Here is a 16,453-nt window from a genome sequence, read left to right as displayed (position 1 = left end):
ACATACAGAGGAAGGTGCAACACAGCTACTCAATGTTAAAAGCCATTCCCAAGATGTTAAGTCTTCAGCTTAGACTTAACAAGGCAGAGATCAGTGGTGCTGTGAATGTCGGGATGGGTGGGTGGGTGGGGGCAGCTTGTTCCACAATCTGGGACCAGGGACAGCAAATGAATGGTCAACCTAATATTTCTATACTGACTATGGGACTTAAGCAAAAGCTGACCAGAAGAACGTTTGGCCCGCAAACAACAAAAGTTTAAAAACCAAGTCTCAAACAAACTGGATGCCAATAAAGTGACAGATGTGCTCACACCTGGAGGTGTTAGTTCAACATCAGGCAGCAGCATTCTGAACAAGCTGAAGACAAGAAAGGGGAAGACTGGCTGAGGCAGACGAAGCGCATTACAACAAATAAGTCTTGAACTAATAAATGCCTGATTTGTCTTCTCAAGATCCTGAGAATTAAAACAAAAATCACTTTGGCCAAAAGACAGAGATGAAATATGCTTGTTGTAACAACAGAACTGATCAGTTTATCAAATTTCAAGCCATAATCAAAAGTAACCCCAAGATGTTTTACTTGTGAATTAAAAACGGGAGGCCACAGGGCGCCACAATTTGTTACAACTGCAAAAGATATAGATATGGAAGAGGATTAGGGCCACTGAAAATAAATAAATAAATAAATAAATAAATGATAAACTCAACATCTTTTTTTTCTATTTATTTTTTCCGGAGAAAAAAATGGTACTAAAAAAATTTCTGGACGTTTCTTTTATTTATTTATTTTTTTCATTTTAATGTCTTTTTTTTTTTTTTTTTGTCAGTGGCCCTAATCCTCCTCTGTTTATATATGACATGCTGAACAAGATACATTCTGTTTTGCTTTCATTGAAGTGCAGAAGGTTATGTACCAGCCACTGCTTCATGTGGCTAATACAGCCCAGTAACTAATTCAGGGCATTGCTTTCATAAGTGACAGATTTTGTAAAGTCATGACTGGCAGTAAACAACAATCAAAGTTCGATCAGATCTTATCTCATAACAAGATAAAGGGAGCTATAAATCTTTAATGTACATGAAGTTTTGCATAAAATGTGTGTCCAGATATGATCGTGTTCATGTTAGACCATGTTGTAGTTGCATAAAGATACTTGTTGAGGAATTTAAGTTTTAGAGCTTTTTGAGCTCATTTGGACTGTTTCATTTAACACATGATCACCTTAAAACCTCGTAATGTGGATGTTATGTGTTGGAATTAAAAAGAACTGGTGTGATCTTCGTTTACAAGAATGCAAATTTGTGGAGTGATTCTGGCTTTTTTGACCTTTTCAGAACAAGACAATACAGGGGATCTTACAAACATCTCCATCAAAGGCTCAGTGTTGAAATGAAAGGTGTTGTTTTAAAATAAAAGCCAGCATAACGTTTAAACCAAAGTTGCAATAAGCAGAAATGTTATATTCTACCTCTGCAGCACACAAACTACTTAGCAGCGCTATAAACTCTCTATACAGTATCGTTCGCAGCATTATTGAGTCCACATGCCAAACATCAATAGCCCAATCAAAGTCTTTCTGTCAGGCTGATCAGCGAGACACAACAAATCGATCCTGAACAAAAGACCATCAGCAGATCTGCCATCAGCCGGCCGCTGATACACAAATGAGCACAGAGGCAGCAACAATGACAGCAGCAGTTAGAGAGGCTGATTATCACACAGCCTCAGCGGGAGGAGGAGGAGTGGAGAGGAAACAGAAAGATAGCAGTGTGAACGCAGAGACAGAGTTTGGTGGAGTGTTTTCCAAGAAGAGAGGAGGAGGTGATTGTGAAGGAGAGAGGAATAGTTTAAGAAAAGTAAAGGAACATATCCACAGCGCAGAGTCATTTCAGCACTGGAGAGGACAGAGCTGATGTGAGAGAAAAGAGGAGCATATTTTCACATCAAGAGAGATCATAAAAGTGGTGTAGAGAAGATAGGGAAGACAAGAGGCAGCACTGTCATTCTGTTTGAGTGAAGTCTGGAGAGTGTTGGCAATGAAAAGGAAGAAGAGTGAAATAAAAACAAAAACAAATAACCAAAAAAGACAAAAACTCCTCTCAGGAGACTTCAAGAAGAGAAAGGCTCAATCTTGGCAAAGTCTGCATGACTTTGAGTGCACCTGCAGACGACAAAAACCAAGGCTGTTTACCTGAGTTTCTCTTAGAGATGTACTTGACGTCATCGCAGACTCCTGAGGCGAGGAGGAGGAGGAGGAAGGTTAAAGTCTTCATCGTTCTTTTCTTCACTGGCACCTTCAGAGGAAAGGAAAAGGACGACAAAGTGTTAGAGATAACAACCACCATTCTGCTTCTTACTAAAAATTGGCAATCATGAGCAGAGAACATCCACTCCGTGTTTGGATTTGGGCTGAGAACACAATCACAGGACCACGGCTTGAAATTAATTGGCAGAAAATTCAGGGATAGGACAATAACAAGTGTGAAGTGTGCAGTCTCTTTTTTAGGGTGACTAATATAAAGTCTTCACGCTACAGGAATAGAACAAAAGGGATGAGTCTTAAATTTATACAGAGTTACAGTCACACTACAGATGTCTTTCACACACACATTAAACACAAGAACAGATCAAACAGCAGGACATGAGGACACCTCTAGGGGCCTCCACCAACTGTAGCATCCTGCTTGTGTTTTACTTTTGTCTTCATCAGACTGAATAATCACATCCCAGATTTCACCATTTTTCCTCAAAGCTCTCTGGTAGACAGTGTGATGATGAAAAGATGTTGATCTTTTTGCTTCTTTATTTTTGTCTCGAAATCTTTGACTGACGGCCAAGGAAAAACTGCTGCACTGAGACACAGTGATCCTCATTTTTAAACCAGAAAGTAACAGCCTCCATAAAAAATCACCAAATTGATTGTGTTTCTCTTTAAGGATACTTGGAAAGATGGAAATAAACCAGACGGGAAGACCAGGGTTGCATCGCAAAGCGATAAACTGCAGCATCCTCTCTCCTCTCTCCTCCGTGGCACCAGAATTACTTTTTTAGCCAAAATACTGAAGGATGCCCCAAAGCGATAATTGTGCTCAGAGTAGAGAGGAGGGAGAAGACCGATCGGAGGAGCAATGAGTGAGGAAACACAGGAGCTGGCTTTGCAGAAGTCTTTTCACTGACAGACACACCCCCATACATGACATCACTCACTGATTGGACACTGCAGCGGCCTGACTTCTCAACATGAAACTTTACGTCAGAGTTTCACATGAGTAAAAAGACAGCTGAAAACAGTCACTGAGGATTTTTCTAAAACAGGTTATAAGGCTGGGATTAAAAAAGTGTTTGAAGTGAGTTTGAAGCACAAAATAATGAACACAGCTGTAATAACATCAATAACACAGAGGATCAATACCCAGTTTTTATAACTGTTGAGGTCAGATTCATCATCGAATTAAATAATTCATATTATTAAATAAAAATACAACAGAAATATTCATACATGATAGGTTATTTCTCTCATTAATTTTCCTGTTGATTCTTTGTCTTTATTGAAGATAATTTAAGTCAGAGAGAAAAGTCTGTCAGAATAAAACACTTGATCTTTTTTTTTTTTTTTTTTTTTTAAGAGTTCCTAAAGTTTCAGTCATAATCATAGGGTTAGTAAAAAAAAATACACAATTCCTATTTTCACTGGGATCTGAAAAATAACTGATGTCCAGTGTTCCTGAGACACAATAAAAAAGGTTATGTTCATTAGTTTCAGAGCTCATGATCAGATAAACTGGATAAAGGCTAAATAATTAATAAATAGTTTAATGATATGGCATTTTGAGGTAATTCATGTGCTTTAAACTGCACACAGAATAAACAGAGAGCAGGTTTTCTTCATGGTAACGTGTTTGATAAACTGGTTAAAGGAACAGACAAAGCTCTGTTACTGTTTCTGTTTGATCAGAGTTATTAGAGCGCACATGTGCAGACACACAAACGCTGTTAGAGCTCACTGACAGATGATCCAGAGGTGATCAGCTGACACTGTCATCACTGACACACGTCACTTCATGTGAGGAAGAAAACGAGTCTCAATTGTCTAAGGCCTTGTACACATGTAGCCAGACATTTTTAAAATCAAATAAACCCCCTCCTACGTTTTTAAACATACTTTCATTCACACACACTGGGCACATTTGCTGGTGAGTGAGGCTTAAAGCATGCCAAACCCATTTTTGTGTGCCATCCAATGAGGATGAACCTGTGTTATTCAGCTGTGACGTTTGAGAACCAAAGATTCAGTTTCCCGGCGTCTACAGGAAACCACATAACCAGAGTTTTCCAAAATCTCCACTTTGACTGGGGTTTTCAGGAAACGTCATTTTCAGTGACATAAAACTGCGGGATTGTGTGGACGGCAGGCGTAAATTATAAAAATATATGCCAAGAAGTGAACAAGGCAAGTGGAAGAAGGTAGGATGAAACTTTGGAGCTTTGAGATGCACTCCAGGTGCCATTTAGCCAAATTTGGGACCAAAAGTATGTAAGAGTAGTTCAACATGCAACCTTGAAATTAAACACCTGTTGAAACTGTTAGCTGGTTGGCTAAACGACAACAATGCTCTACAATGTGGTTTATTTGGCCACACACACTTTTCCAGTTGTGTGTTAGGCCTTAATTTCCTGTGTGATTGTAGGTGCCATAGGAGTAGCATATACACTGTGTGCTACATGTTCCCTGGTTCCCTGGCTCATGGACAGCATTTCTGTCCATGAGCCAGACATTTCTTGTGAGTCCAGCACCTTGTCTTTCACTTCCTGGCACATACTCCTTTGTGCACAGTCAAAGAAAATGTTCCTGCAGCTCCTGCCTTTGTTTGGGCACAGAGAACCTCCATGCTGGGCAGTGAGGTTGCTCAAAGGTCAGTGAGCCCTTGACCCTGCATGTGTGCTGACTGAGTGACAACTGACATATCCTGTGGTCATAGCCTCTTTCTTTCTATACAGAGCCCTCATTATGTGGAGTAAAAAGGCATTAAGAAGGAAAGGCTCTTCATGGTGTGACTGTGCAGGAATACCTCTGAGGCTTTTCAAAAAACTATTTGAAGCTTCCCAAAACTATGGCCTCCATAACAACCTTCCATTCTTGAATGTAGAAATGCTAACGTCGCTAACTTTTCATATCTTTTAAACTGCAGCTACAAGTCCAAAAAGACAGTACTTCATGGGTGTGTTCTGTAACATTCCACATATCACAACTCTCAAAGCGGATCAATAAAGAACTCTAAGCCATTGAAAATCTACTTTTTGGTCCCCAATTTATTCCTCGTGGCATAGTTTTAGTGTAGCATAAGAAGAAAACACACTGATGTTAAAATGTGTGTGTGGACTTCACAACAGACCAGGAAAATAAAGAATGACTGAAGCTACAATTCGTTCTAACAGGTTGTAGACCATGAAGTAACTCACGACGGTAACTTCAGTTCAGGTGTTTCCACAATAGAGGGTCCGGTTGAAGGCAGGCCTCGGGTCCAAAAGGCAGGATTTTGTGCTCAGGATTCTCTGCATCCTTAGTCCATGCATGAGAAAACCAAATATGTCTCATTGTTTCTCCTTCAGTGTGTCTAAATTCATTCAAGCCAGGACTTTCACTACTTGGGAGTGTGACTGTTCAGGACAAAACTCATTGGAAGTTTATTGGACAAGGCTTTTCACTTGATAGTTCAAGAGGCAGTACTCCAAGTCCACAAATTAAAAATCTAAACACCTGAAGCAAAGCCCAGAAAAAAGGTCTTTGTGTCAAGACTTGTGAAGGTGTCAATGAAAATCAGGCAAAGGGTGGGTGGGAGTATATGGGCACAGGCCAGGCTGATTGCAAATGAGGCACAGGTGTGTTTGAAAAAAGGCGGGAAACTGAACAATGGAAGGAAGTTAAACTGGACATTATAAGAAAAAAAAAAAAGGATTACAAAATAAAACAGGAAGTGAGCACAAACCACAAGAAAACATGACTACAGACAAAACACCATCTTACATAAGTCATGAGCTACATGGTACTCTATATTTTGGAGCCAGCTGTTAGCATGTATTGGAATAACTGAGTCAAACTATAAACCCTGTGAAGACCTCAGGGCTTCTCCTGTTTTCAGAGATCTCTTTTTTTTCTTTCAGATCTGATTTGATTTCAGAATCAATATGTGTATCTTTCAGTCTTTAAATGCAACAAAATGAAAAGAGAAAAAAAGAAATGTAGTTAGTCCAAATCTTGTTGTGTGGGGCCTGAAAAAGTAAAAACAAAATGCTTTATCACAACTCTCACAGCACAAAGAGCAAAAAGCATTAATATTGATCTGAAGAGAGAGGGAGGAGAGATCGTTCTTTTCAAATGATTAAAATCAAAATACAGAAACTAAATTAGATTTGACCACAGGCCATGAATATAAACGCTGCTGAGGCTTCGGGACACACAAAAAGACACACTCTTACACACTCACACACACAGTATTTGGGCCAGCCATGAGAAATCACATTGATAGAACACAATCAGATTTTGTCATGCTTTCTGTGCACAAACCCTGGGGTTTGTACCCCAACGTCACACACACACACACACACACACACACACACACACACACACACACACACACACACACACACACACACACACACACACACACACACACACACACACACACGCTGCTGGGGGATCGATGCAGATTAGCCATGCCACTCTTTATTGTATCGTATCTTTACACACGTGACAACAAGGGGAACTGGAGTACAGCCTGGGTGCAGATTGAAATCCTGTTTGGTTTAAAGGAGCAGGAGAGCCTGATTGAAAGCATAACTCTGGCATGTGATCCTTACTTGTTTGGCTTCTGAGGATAAGTTAGACGGGGATGATGGGGAATAAATCCAAAAATTGGAGCATAACTGAAGTGGAGACAAAGTCAAAATGACAGGAAGATGAGTGAAACTATGACAGCTTGAAAATACTTGTTTAGTCACTTTCACGGCATCCTGGCTATCAATGTTTCATCTTTAGTAAATTATAATTCAACACCTCAAGCTTATCTACAGCTTTCATCTGACAATGCATTAATCATTGCACTGCTATTAACCATGTTCTAAATTATGGGTACATTCACATTTTCTTAAGGTCACAAACAAACCAAATTATATCCAATAGTGTCTCACCAAACAACAGCTGAACTGGTCATAGGCTTCTTGTATAAAGTAAACTCAAGAACTCCTACTCTTTAGCCACACTTAATGACTGATTTTTACAGAATTACTTAAAGATGCTATGAGGAGGATCTGTTTTAATTGCACTCCCTCGCCACCTTCTGGCCCGGAGTCTCCACACACTGTCGTAAATTACTTTTAGTGAGTTTAGTGTGTTTGTTTTGGAATTAAATGGAAACAAATGTTCTTTCTTTGAGACAACTTTTTACTGGATACAATGCGCTGAGGTAAGGTATTTATCAGTACAGCCATGTAGCAATATGGTTTGAAACGTGACACCAAGCAGACATTGTAGCAGCCGGCTATATGTTAGCCACGCATCTTTAGGCTAACGTGACAACTAGTAAACACTGTCAGTTAGTAAGTAGTTTAGTTTTTGTTTATATTTAGTGCAGCTGGCAGCTCAGTGCTCTAAGACATGTCTGTAATGTGTAACATTAGTAAATCCTGGTTAGCTATGTCCTGCCAGTCATCTACCAATCAGAGCTAACATAACCTCACTCTTCATTTTATTGATAGACTCTCAAGTTTGAACAGACCACTGCAGAATAACTGCTGACTGTGGGTTGGAATGAACATTATCACAGTTTAGCCCCTGTGTTATAGAGCGATACAGCCCAAGCTATAGGCTAATTAGCCTTTAGCTCGGGCTGTATCACTCTCCCTTCTAGCTTTCTTATGCTTTTCTGTCCTTTTTTTTGTCTGACAGTTAGACTCCTGTGTCCACCATCACTACAAAATTAGTCACAGATTTTTTTTTTTTTTTTTTAAGAGAAAAACACAGATCTCTGTGTTTTATCTCTTCTCTCTACTAAACTTTGTCAGCCGGCATAGTCATAGACCTAGACATACCGTAGATCAATCAGTCCTCGAAGACCCAATCGGGAAGCTTAAAATGTAGCAATTTAAAATAACCTGTAACCACCAATACTGGCGCTGATAATCTCATTTTAAAGTGGATTACGATCAGGCATATATCTAAAAGGGAGACTTTTTCAAGATCACTTGCAAACTCCTCACCGCTCTTTCAAAACAAATAGTTCATAAATAGAGCATTCATATGTTACTTTTATGGTTAATTGATATGTGACAGTAGGAGCCCTTGATTACAGAATAATTAAAAAGGTTGCTTTGCCATAATTGTTGTATTACAGATGCAGGCTAGATCAACTTTATTAAGACAATAACACCTGGTGTGGTTGTGCTGATTGGTTAAGTGGAGCTAAGCACACAAACACAGTGACAGTGAGCACTAACTGTGGGAGGGTCAGCCCAGGTTTTCAACATCTATTAACAAACCTGTTCACATAGAGATGTGTGCCCGTAAGATGTAAAGCAGTGTCTGAGAGTCCTGCTTTAAACACCAAGTTATCTCACCTGTGACAAATGCGTTCTGTTCTCCGGGCTTTGGGAACAAACTGAACAGAATTGTTTTATTAATGATGTTTTAGTCACGCCTCTGTTTGACGGATTAGCTCTGCAGTAACACCGGTCTAATGTCTCAACAGCAGTTTATACAAACAGAGGATGAAAAAAGAAGTATGGAAATATTTTATAGTTCAAAAACCGGGTGAATAAATACAAAAACAGATGGGAGAGTTGGCCTCTGGACCTAAAAGCAGTTAATATGCTGGATTTTTGGAACATGTTTGATGTTGACTTTGTTACAGTAAGGACATTTTTATTTGTTTTCAAGCTCATAACAAATAACTTCAAGTGGATCTAAGTTCAACTAAACTAAGATTTGATCTATGACTCTTTAGTCTTACTTGAAGAATTTGGACCAACTTCTATATTTCCACACTTTTTCCTTAACGCACCTTCTGATGGCCGAGCTTTGCCAGTCACTCCTTAGATCTCACTGAACTCAAAGCATCCTTGGAGTCCTTTCACTGTCACTGTTCACTGCTTCAGGGCAATGGGATGATCTGACTGGTTCAACATGGGATTAAGTATTGATGTCCAAGTATAACAAGTCCTGCTCTCTCCTCAGCTATAGTCATGGTTCTGCTGTGCAATATCTTTTACACACTTTGTTCTTTTTTGGCAAAACCTTTTTAACGACTGACATTAAATTATTGTTGAATTAAAAAAACCTTCACTTTGAAACAGCATAGTGTTATTTAAAGTCTATGGGCTAAAGTTTGTCATTTTAACAATTCTCATCCTGAACCCATCAAACTTGGACTGTCAGAGTTGAGAGTGAGGACGTATTGACATGTTTGTCATTTCCAGACTTGTTTTTCAATAAAAAAAAATATTGATATAAATTGTAAATGTTCATAAATATTAAACATATATATATATATATATATATATATATATATATATATATATATATATATATATATATATATATATATATATATATATATATATATATTTTTTTTTTTTTTTTTTTTTTTTTTTTTTTTTTACAGTGCCCTGTTTTTATTTTTAAAGGAACATTTTGAGTAACCAACCTATGCAAATCTATGAATCATGTCCACTGCGAGTAATAGCTGACTAAAGACTGAAAACCCAAATAAAGAAAAATGTGAAGAAAGATAAAAGTTTATGGACAAAGTATACAGGGACAGAAAAAGAAATGTAATTAAGATGTGAACAAATTCAACAGTTTTGCATCTGAAAAATGGTCTCATTAGTCAGGGTTGAAGTCTATGAATAGCACTGTCTGTGACAGTATGCAGGGCAACACATGCAGCTCACCCACTAATGTCTGTCTGAGAAATGAGCCAAAACCAGAGCCAAAGAAAAGGTCCTCTGTGAGAGATGAGCTACGACTTTAGAAAAGAACGTAAAGAGACTGATGAGCTGGTTTTGCTTTGTATAAAGATGAGCAAAGTACAGCTGTACGGGTTCACACACTTCAGCCCTGTTTCCAACAAGCGGTTCAGTTCAGTTCTTCTCAGTACTTTACACTTGTATGGTGTTTCCTTTGACTAATCCGGGACAAGTCCCAAAATTACCCACCTGTACAGTCCCATTTTTTAGTACCCATCTATTGGGGTGCCAGACATAACAATCTGACCCCCAGCTAGAAACACTGCAGTCCATTGATTGGTCGAAAGAATCGTCACTTCCTGTGTGACAGTGGCTGTTGTATTTCTCCTGGTGGGAAATAGTCTCTGGACCAAAGCTTAATTGCGCTTTGTGACAAACCAAGAGGCCTAGAGAGCCTACAAAGAGGGGGCACGCTTGGCTATGGTAACCCAAACAAGACCAGGGATTACTGATCAAAACTGTGCTGATCCAAACCAGACTGCTTGGTGGTAACAGGGTTTTAGACAGTCACACAGGACCAAACAGACTTCACAGGACCTGTGAATCTGAGCTCCCTGTGTTTTCTTGAGGAAAACAAGATTTTGTCAGGTTGTGTAACACTGATAGAGAAAAAGCTTAATTTAGGTTGTCTTTGGGTAATCATGGTAAACAAGGCACTTTCTGACAGGCAAGTCTAAGAGAAATCAAAGTGGGAGTAAGTCATATGTGGGTAGACTCTGTTTGGTAGAGTCAGAAGATAGCTGTAGGGATCCAGCGTTTTGCTAAATGACACTCAGGCAAAAAAAAAAAGAGAAAGCTTGCAGAAACAAAAGACGTTATCTAAGCAACCTCACGACCAAAATTAAATTTTAAAGAAAACAAAACAACTTTAATATAAGGATCATCATGTCACAGTTATATTCAAACACTGCCTGAATCTTCCTGTGGGTAGATGAAGCATTGAAATGAACACTCTGGGTAAAGGAAGGGTTTAATGCTCTGAACGAACACTACAGAGCTGAACACCTAAAGCTAAACACAGAACCTGTAGATTTTAATTTAACAAATATAACCTAGCTGCATTAGATATCAGGTAAAATTTCTTCTTTTCTTTCTTCTTTAAATGGTGTCATAGGAGGTATTTGTAAACAGGTGTGTGTAAACATAAGCTACTCTGGTCCCTCTGCGTGGAAATAGGCTGGAGAGCTGAAGCTTCAGTGTACACAGTAATGACTGCATAGCTGGTTTTTCCAGGTCATCCCTCCCCTTTAACAGCTAACGCAGTGTATTTTGAAGGTAAACGAATCATGTGCACCGTGGGTTGCATCATAAAGCCATTAAAATACACCCAGGCACCTATATGAAGGCAGACTTCCTTTCAGCCTTTCTTGTTTAGTGAATGAACTACTGGTAATTGAATGAAGTGTGGAGAGACCGTGGTGTTCTGTACCACAGGGGACTCTGCTTCAAATGATGCACACTGCCGCTGTACGTTATCCTCAGATTCACCCTGTTGTTACAGTAAGTCCTCTTCAAGATACTGGTGACAAGTTGCTACCTAGCCTAGAAAGACATGTTAGACTGTGAAGAAGTCTAATTTGAGCTATGTTACTACTGTCGTGACAAAAAAGTTTTCCTTCACCTTAATATTTGAGTACTTATGGAACATATTTTTACTTTTACACCCTTTATTTTAAGGATTGATATCTGTACTTTTACTTTGGTTTAAGGGGCCATTTAAACAACAATGGTTTTTAAGATGAAACACAAGGTTTTATTGCATTTACACCAAAACTGTGTTTTAGCTGACTTAAGACGGAAACTTTTAAAAACAGCCTCTAGAGAGGATTTTTTCTAAAACAGTGCAGTAACTTAAATTGCTGTGCCCAAGCACAACAATGACAACACCAAGAATTGTGAAGTACCGTGTTGTGCTTGTGCTGCTGAATATGCTGCCTTTCAACAAAATGTGCATTTGTTGCACTACTTCTGCGATCAGCGAACATTCAAGATATACACCCGATGATCAGCCAACCTTTACTCAAGTGGAGGGTTCCCAAAAGACTCAAAATTTATACCACCAACTACGGGCCTGGCATGCATCCTACAGCGTTTTCAGTCCCCCAGTGTTTCAGAGTAAACAAAAAAAAAAATGTACTGCATTTTTTGTATTTCATATCTGTTATAACCATTGACTGTATAATTAATGGACATAGTCTCCCTGATATCACCGTCTGTTTCTGAAATAGTTTTTTGAAGCACATCAGCTATTGGGGCCATATTGGAAGTGTTGGGGGCTTCGAGTACAGCTATAGGGTGCCCGGAAGTCTCGTGACCTGAGCTGTGCCTCTGATTGGGCGAGCTGGTGATATTAAAATCCTCCAAAGCCGAGTTAAAAAGGAATTCACCCTCTGTACAGTGTGTGCCGATAAGTGAAATTACTGATTCAGACAGGAGAAGTTTGCTGAACCAGGCAGTAAATAGATTAATTTCTGCTTTGAAAACGTCTCTTTTTTTGGCTTGGTGTGTATGTGTATGTCAAACATCTATAGTTAGGTATTTTATTTAAGAGTAGGTTTGACATCAAGCCACTAAGAAAATAATATATTGAAAAGTTACAGGGCTGCTGTTTTGATAACACAAAAACACATTTAAACAGCATGTAATCAAACAGTTACATTATCAAAGTTAACAGTCATCAGGTGTATTTGCTCGTGTTGCAAAAGAGGGCTTCTGGTTCTAAAGGCAACATGCTGCAACAGTTATACACTGACTCTATCTGAGAGGCATGACTTATTGCAATTTGCTGCTGCTCTACAATTTTGGAAACCCACAAGTTGAAACCCTGACAGCTAGACAATAGAGCACACACACAGCACTGACTCCCTGTGCCTCCATTCTGTCAGCTTCTCAAGCTGTTTTTAGGCTGGATAGGCCTGTAGTTTGTAACTCTTTGAAAAATGAATGAGGTTGGCGGGTTGATGAGTCACTAAAAGCAGTTACATTTGTACTACTGAATAACAGGGGAACATATCAGACCAGAGCACCAGAGTACAACCTTAGAAGTGCTGGTAAACTACAAGCTTTGGTGTCATGTCTTGTGATGTATTGAACTGTTAAAGATATCATGCAATATGAAGTGTCAGCTATAAACAGTAAGGGTGACTGGATGAGTATCCACTGGGAACAACATGACATCATAGGACAGAAATTTCACCAGTTTTGTACGCTCAGTATCATTTTAAAACTGTTTTCTATGAAGATGAAGAGGTATGTGCACAGAGTGAGTATGGTGCTACTTAAAGAGAGAAGTTGAAAGGCTGTTGGCATAGCCTTCAGGTTTGGGTCGTGCTGCCCCATGAGGTTCACCCTCAAGTGGGTTTAAATCCAACCCGTGACCTTTTTCCAACTCTAACCCTGTACCCTGCTCTATCCTCTGTCCTGTCCTCTCTCTGATTAACGGCTCAGAAGCCTGAAAAATCTACTAATCCGTGACATTTATTGGCTTTGCATATACCTCAATAATCTGTTTGGCTGACAGCTTCACAGCAGCCTAGCCTTTCTTCCTGCTGATGTCTTTTTGTTTACAACTTTTCTTTGGACTAAACTTGACAATATCATCAAAGACTCAAAGTTAAAATTGTGACCCAGGTTAAGTCACATGCCTCAAGACCACACCCCTGCGGTTTCGTAATTTGAGGACGACGATGAAATAATCCACGCTAGCATCCTGGTGTAGGTAACTGCCACTGTTAAGCCCCTTGTTGTTTGTCCTCAAACCTGACTAGATGTTAACAGATGCATTCAGTGAGGCAAATTCTGTAGGAAAATTTGTTGTCCTAAAATGACAGAATTAGCATCACATTATTTGAATACTTTTTTTTTTTTGTTTATTTTATTTTATTTTTTTAAGTAATTATAATTATTTTTTTAAAAGTTATTTTTGGGGCTTTTTATGCCTTTAGTGTGATAGAGGAGAAGAAAGTAGGAGAGTAGGAAAGGGGGCAAGAGTGGGGAGCAACATGCAGGAAACAGGCCACAGGCTGGACCCAAACCTGGGCCACCTGCTTGAGGGCAAACCTCACGGGGCGCGACCTAAACCACAAGGCCATCTGTGCCCCATATTAGTTGAATAATTTGAATGGAGGCACATTTTATTCAGCACTCTCTCTTAAAAAAAAAAAAAAAAAACCTGGGTAAAGTACCGAGTCATTGATGTCAAAGTCTAAGTCGAGTTGCAAGTCTTTGATGAAATTGTCAAGTCGAGTCCAAAGTTATCAAAATTGTGACTGGAGTCTGACTCAAGTCTTAAGTCACATGACTCAAGTCCACACCTCTGCTAATCAGACAGTGTTGTAATGTAACAAGTACAAATACTTTGTTACTGTACTTAAGTAAAATGTTTACATATCTGTACTTTGCTTTGTTACTTCTTTGTCTGACAACTTTTACTTTTACTCCACTACAGTTCCTTAATAAAATGTGTACTTTTACTCTGATACATTTCCTCTTGTCATTTTCATTACTCGTTACTACAAAATAAAATAATAAGAAATTTGAGTCAGTGACGTAATGCCTGTTTGTCATGTCAACCGAACTGCCAAGTGAGAAGAAGAAATTCAGCCTTTCTATGCAGGACACATTATTGATGCCATCATGGAAGCACCTGCCGCAGGCGCTGATGCTAACGATTCTTTGGTAGCATCTGTCGAGCATGTCAACCACAGTGAACTTTGTGGTGCTGCTGCAGAAAACATTGCACAATCGTGGCTGTATTTGCATGAAATGGTCTCTAACGTTGGAGTTACAGATTCTTCCTACCAGATGAAATGCCAAAAGTCACTGAAACAGCAGCGTGCAAGCTTTCATTGAAGAAGTTCAAGCCTCTTTGTCCCATGCCTGGATATTGATTTTTTACTGTAAGAAAGCCACAATAAAGTTCAAAAGCAAAATTCTAACTGCTTAATTTTCAGAAAAATACTTTTACTTAGATTTTTAATACTTGAGTAGATTTTATATCAGGGAATTACTTTTGATACTTCAGTACAATAAAAATCAGGTACGTCAAGACTTTTACTCAAGTAAAATTCTAAAAACTGACTTTAACTATAACCAAAGTAGTTTTATGGTAACACACTTGTACTTTTACTCAAGTACTGCTTTCAAGTACTTTATACAAGACTACCTGATACTCAGCTGTCGTTTTGATGGAATTTTGAAAGCATGTGAAGGTGCTCAGGCTGCTAAAGGCACTAGTAAAGTAAAGCCAAGGCAAAGAAGCCACTGGGACTTTGACACCTTTGAAAAATCCAAGAAATATGACAGACATGACCCACAGGTGAGGTTACAGGTATTGGTTTAAGAAAAAAGTTATCGTGCATCCCTGAAGTGTATAGTATGTTAATAATTAAAACTATAACGTGGCTTCTACAATCGTGTTTTCTAGCACCAGAACTTTGCCAACAAATTCAAAGTCAACAGAGAGTGGAGTGTTTTATTTTTTGTGTGTGGGTGGAACTTAATTGCACTTAGTCTTCACTGGCCCCCTCCCAAACACTGAGCTCTCTTTATCTTATCCTCTCTGTCCCCCCCACACAAACCCACTGCTCTGTCTCACATCCATTACACACACAGTCACACAGAAACACACACAGTCACACAGAAACACACACACAGTCACACAGAGGTCTGTCTTTCGCTCCCTTCTCTCCTCACATGAACACTGGCACGCTTGCTAAGACAGCAGAGGCAGCTTGTTTGATGTTTGATCCACCATGAAGGGAAGCATTTTGAGAGCAAGCTTGCCATGTTTGTGTGCGAGTGTGTGTGTATGTGTGTGTGTGTAGAGGTGGAAGGATAAAAGGAGTGTGGGGGAATTTAAACAATAGCCTATTGACCAACAGAGTGATTGTAACCTCCACAGAGAAATTACACAGGAAAATGATGGAAGAAAGAGAATAAGTGGGTTTGGGACGTACGGGTATCTCTGTGTTTTCATGCACACATGCAAACAGACGGAGGAGAGCGTGAGCAGAGAGCAGAGGACAGAACAAACACTATTAGAGCATTACAATCCCCTGTATCTTTCACCCTCTCTGTTGCTTTGCTGTTCTGTCTGTCCGTCTCTGATAATAATATCCCGGCACCAGACCACAGGGAGATCTAAGCAGGGTCAGGGTGTGTTTAATGCCAAGAGTCACACATTACACACACTCAGAAAGGTTGGTCTGTGCAGAAAGAAGTACACTATGATACTATGTGTGTATGTTTGGAAGGCGGCGTCTTAGGCATCTGAATAATCTCATTCTGCGCTCCTGAGGACATAATCTCACAGAAGTGGGCTCCACTGGGGCACACATTCCTCATGTGACTCTCTTCAAGGCTCTGCGATGTGAGCGCTGTGTGTCGAAGCAAGATGGCAGAGTCGAGAAAATCAACATCTTACGCTGGCTG

General features: G+C 39.4%; 1 protein-coding gene across 6 annotated transcripts in view; it reads right to left on the bottom strand.

Annotated features, from left to right (window-relative positions):
• The window catches only part of il1rapl2 (interleukin 1 receptor accessory protein-like 2), a 528,542-nt gene that overhangs the window by 419,401 nt on the left and 92,688 nt on the right, over positions 1-16,453 (bottom strand). For all 6 annotated transcript variants that reach the window (XM_074674421.1, XM_074674420.1, XM_074674424.1 and 3 more), the window contains one exon: positions 2,193-2,295. In XM_074674421.1, the coding sequence (XP_074530522.1) occupies positions 2,193-2,295 (103 nt within the window). The remainder of the gene's footprint in view (positions 1-2,192; positions 2,296-16,453) is intronic.

This window comes from Halichoeres trimaculatus, unplaced genomic scaffold (assembly GCF_033239565.1).
Source record: "Halichoeres trimaculatus isolate MK-OKI-2021-1 unplaced genomic scaffold, fHalTri1.1 fHalTri1_scaffold_7, whole genome shotgun sequence".
NCBI classification, from domain to species: domain Eukaryota; kingdom Metazoa; phylum Chordata; class Actinopteri; order Labriformes; family Labridae; genus Halichoeres; species Halichoeres trimaculatus.
Note: the sequence above shows the minus strand (reverse complement) of the source record. Positions and strands in the feature narration are given on the sequence as shown.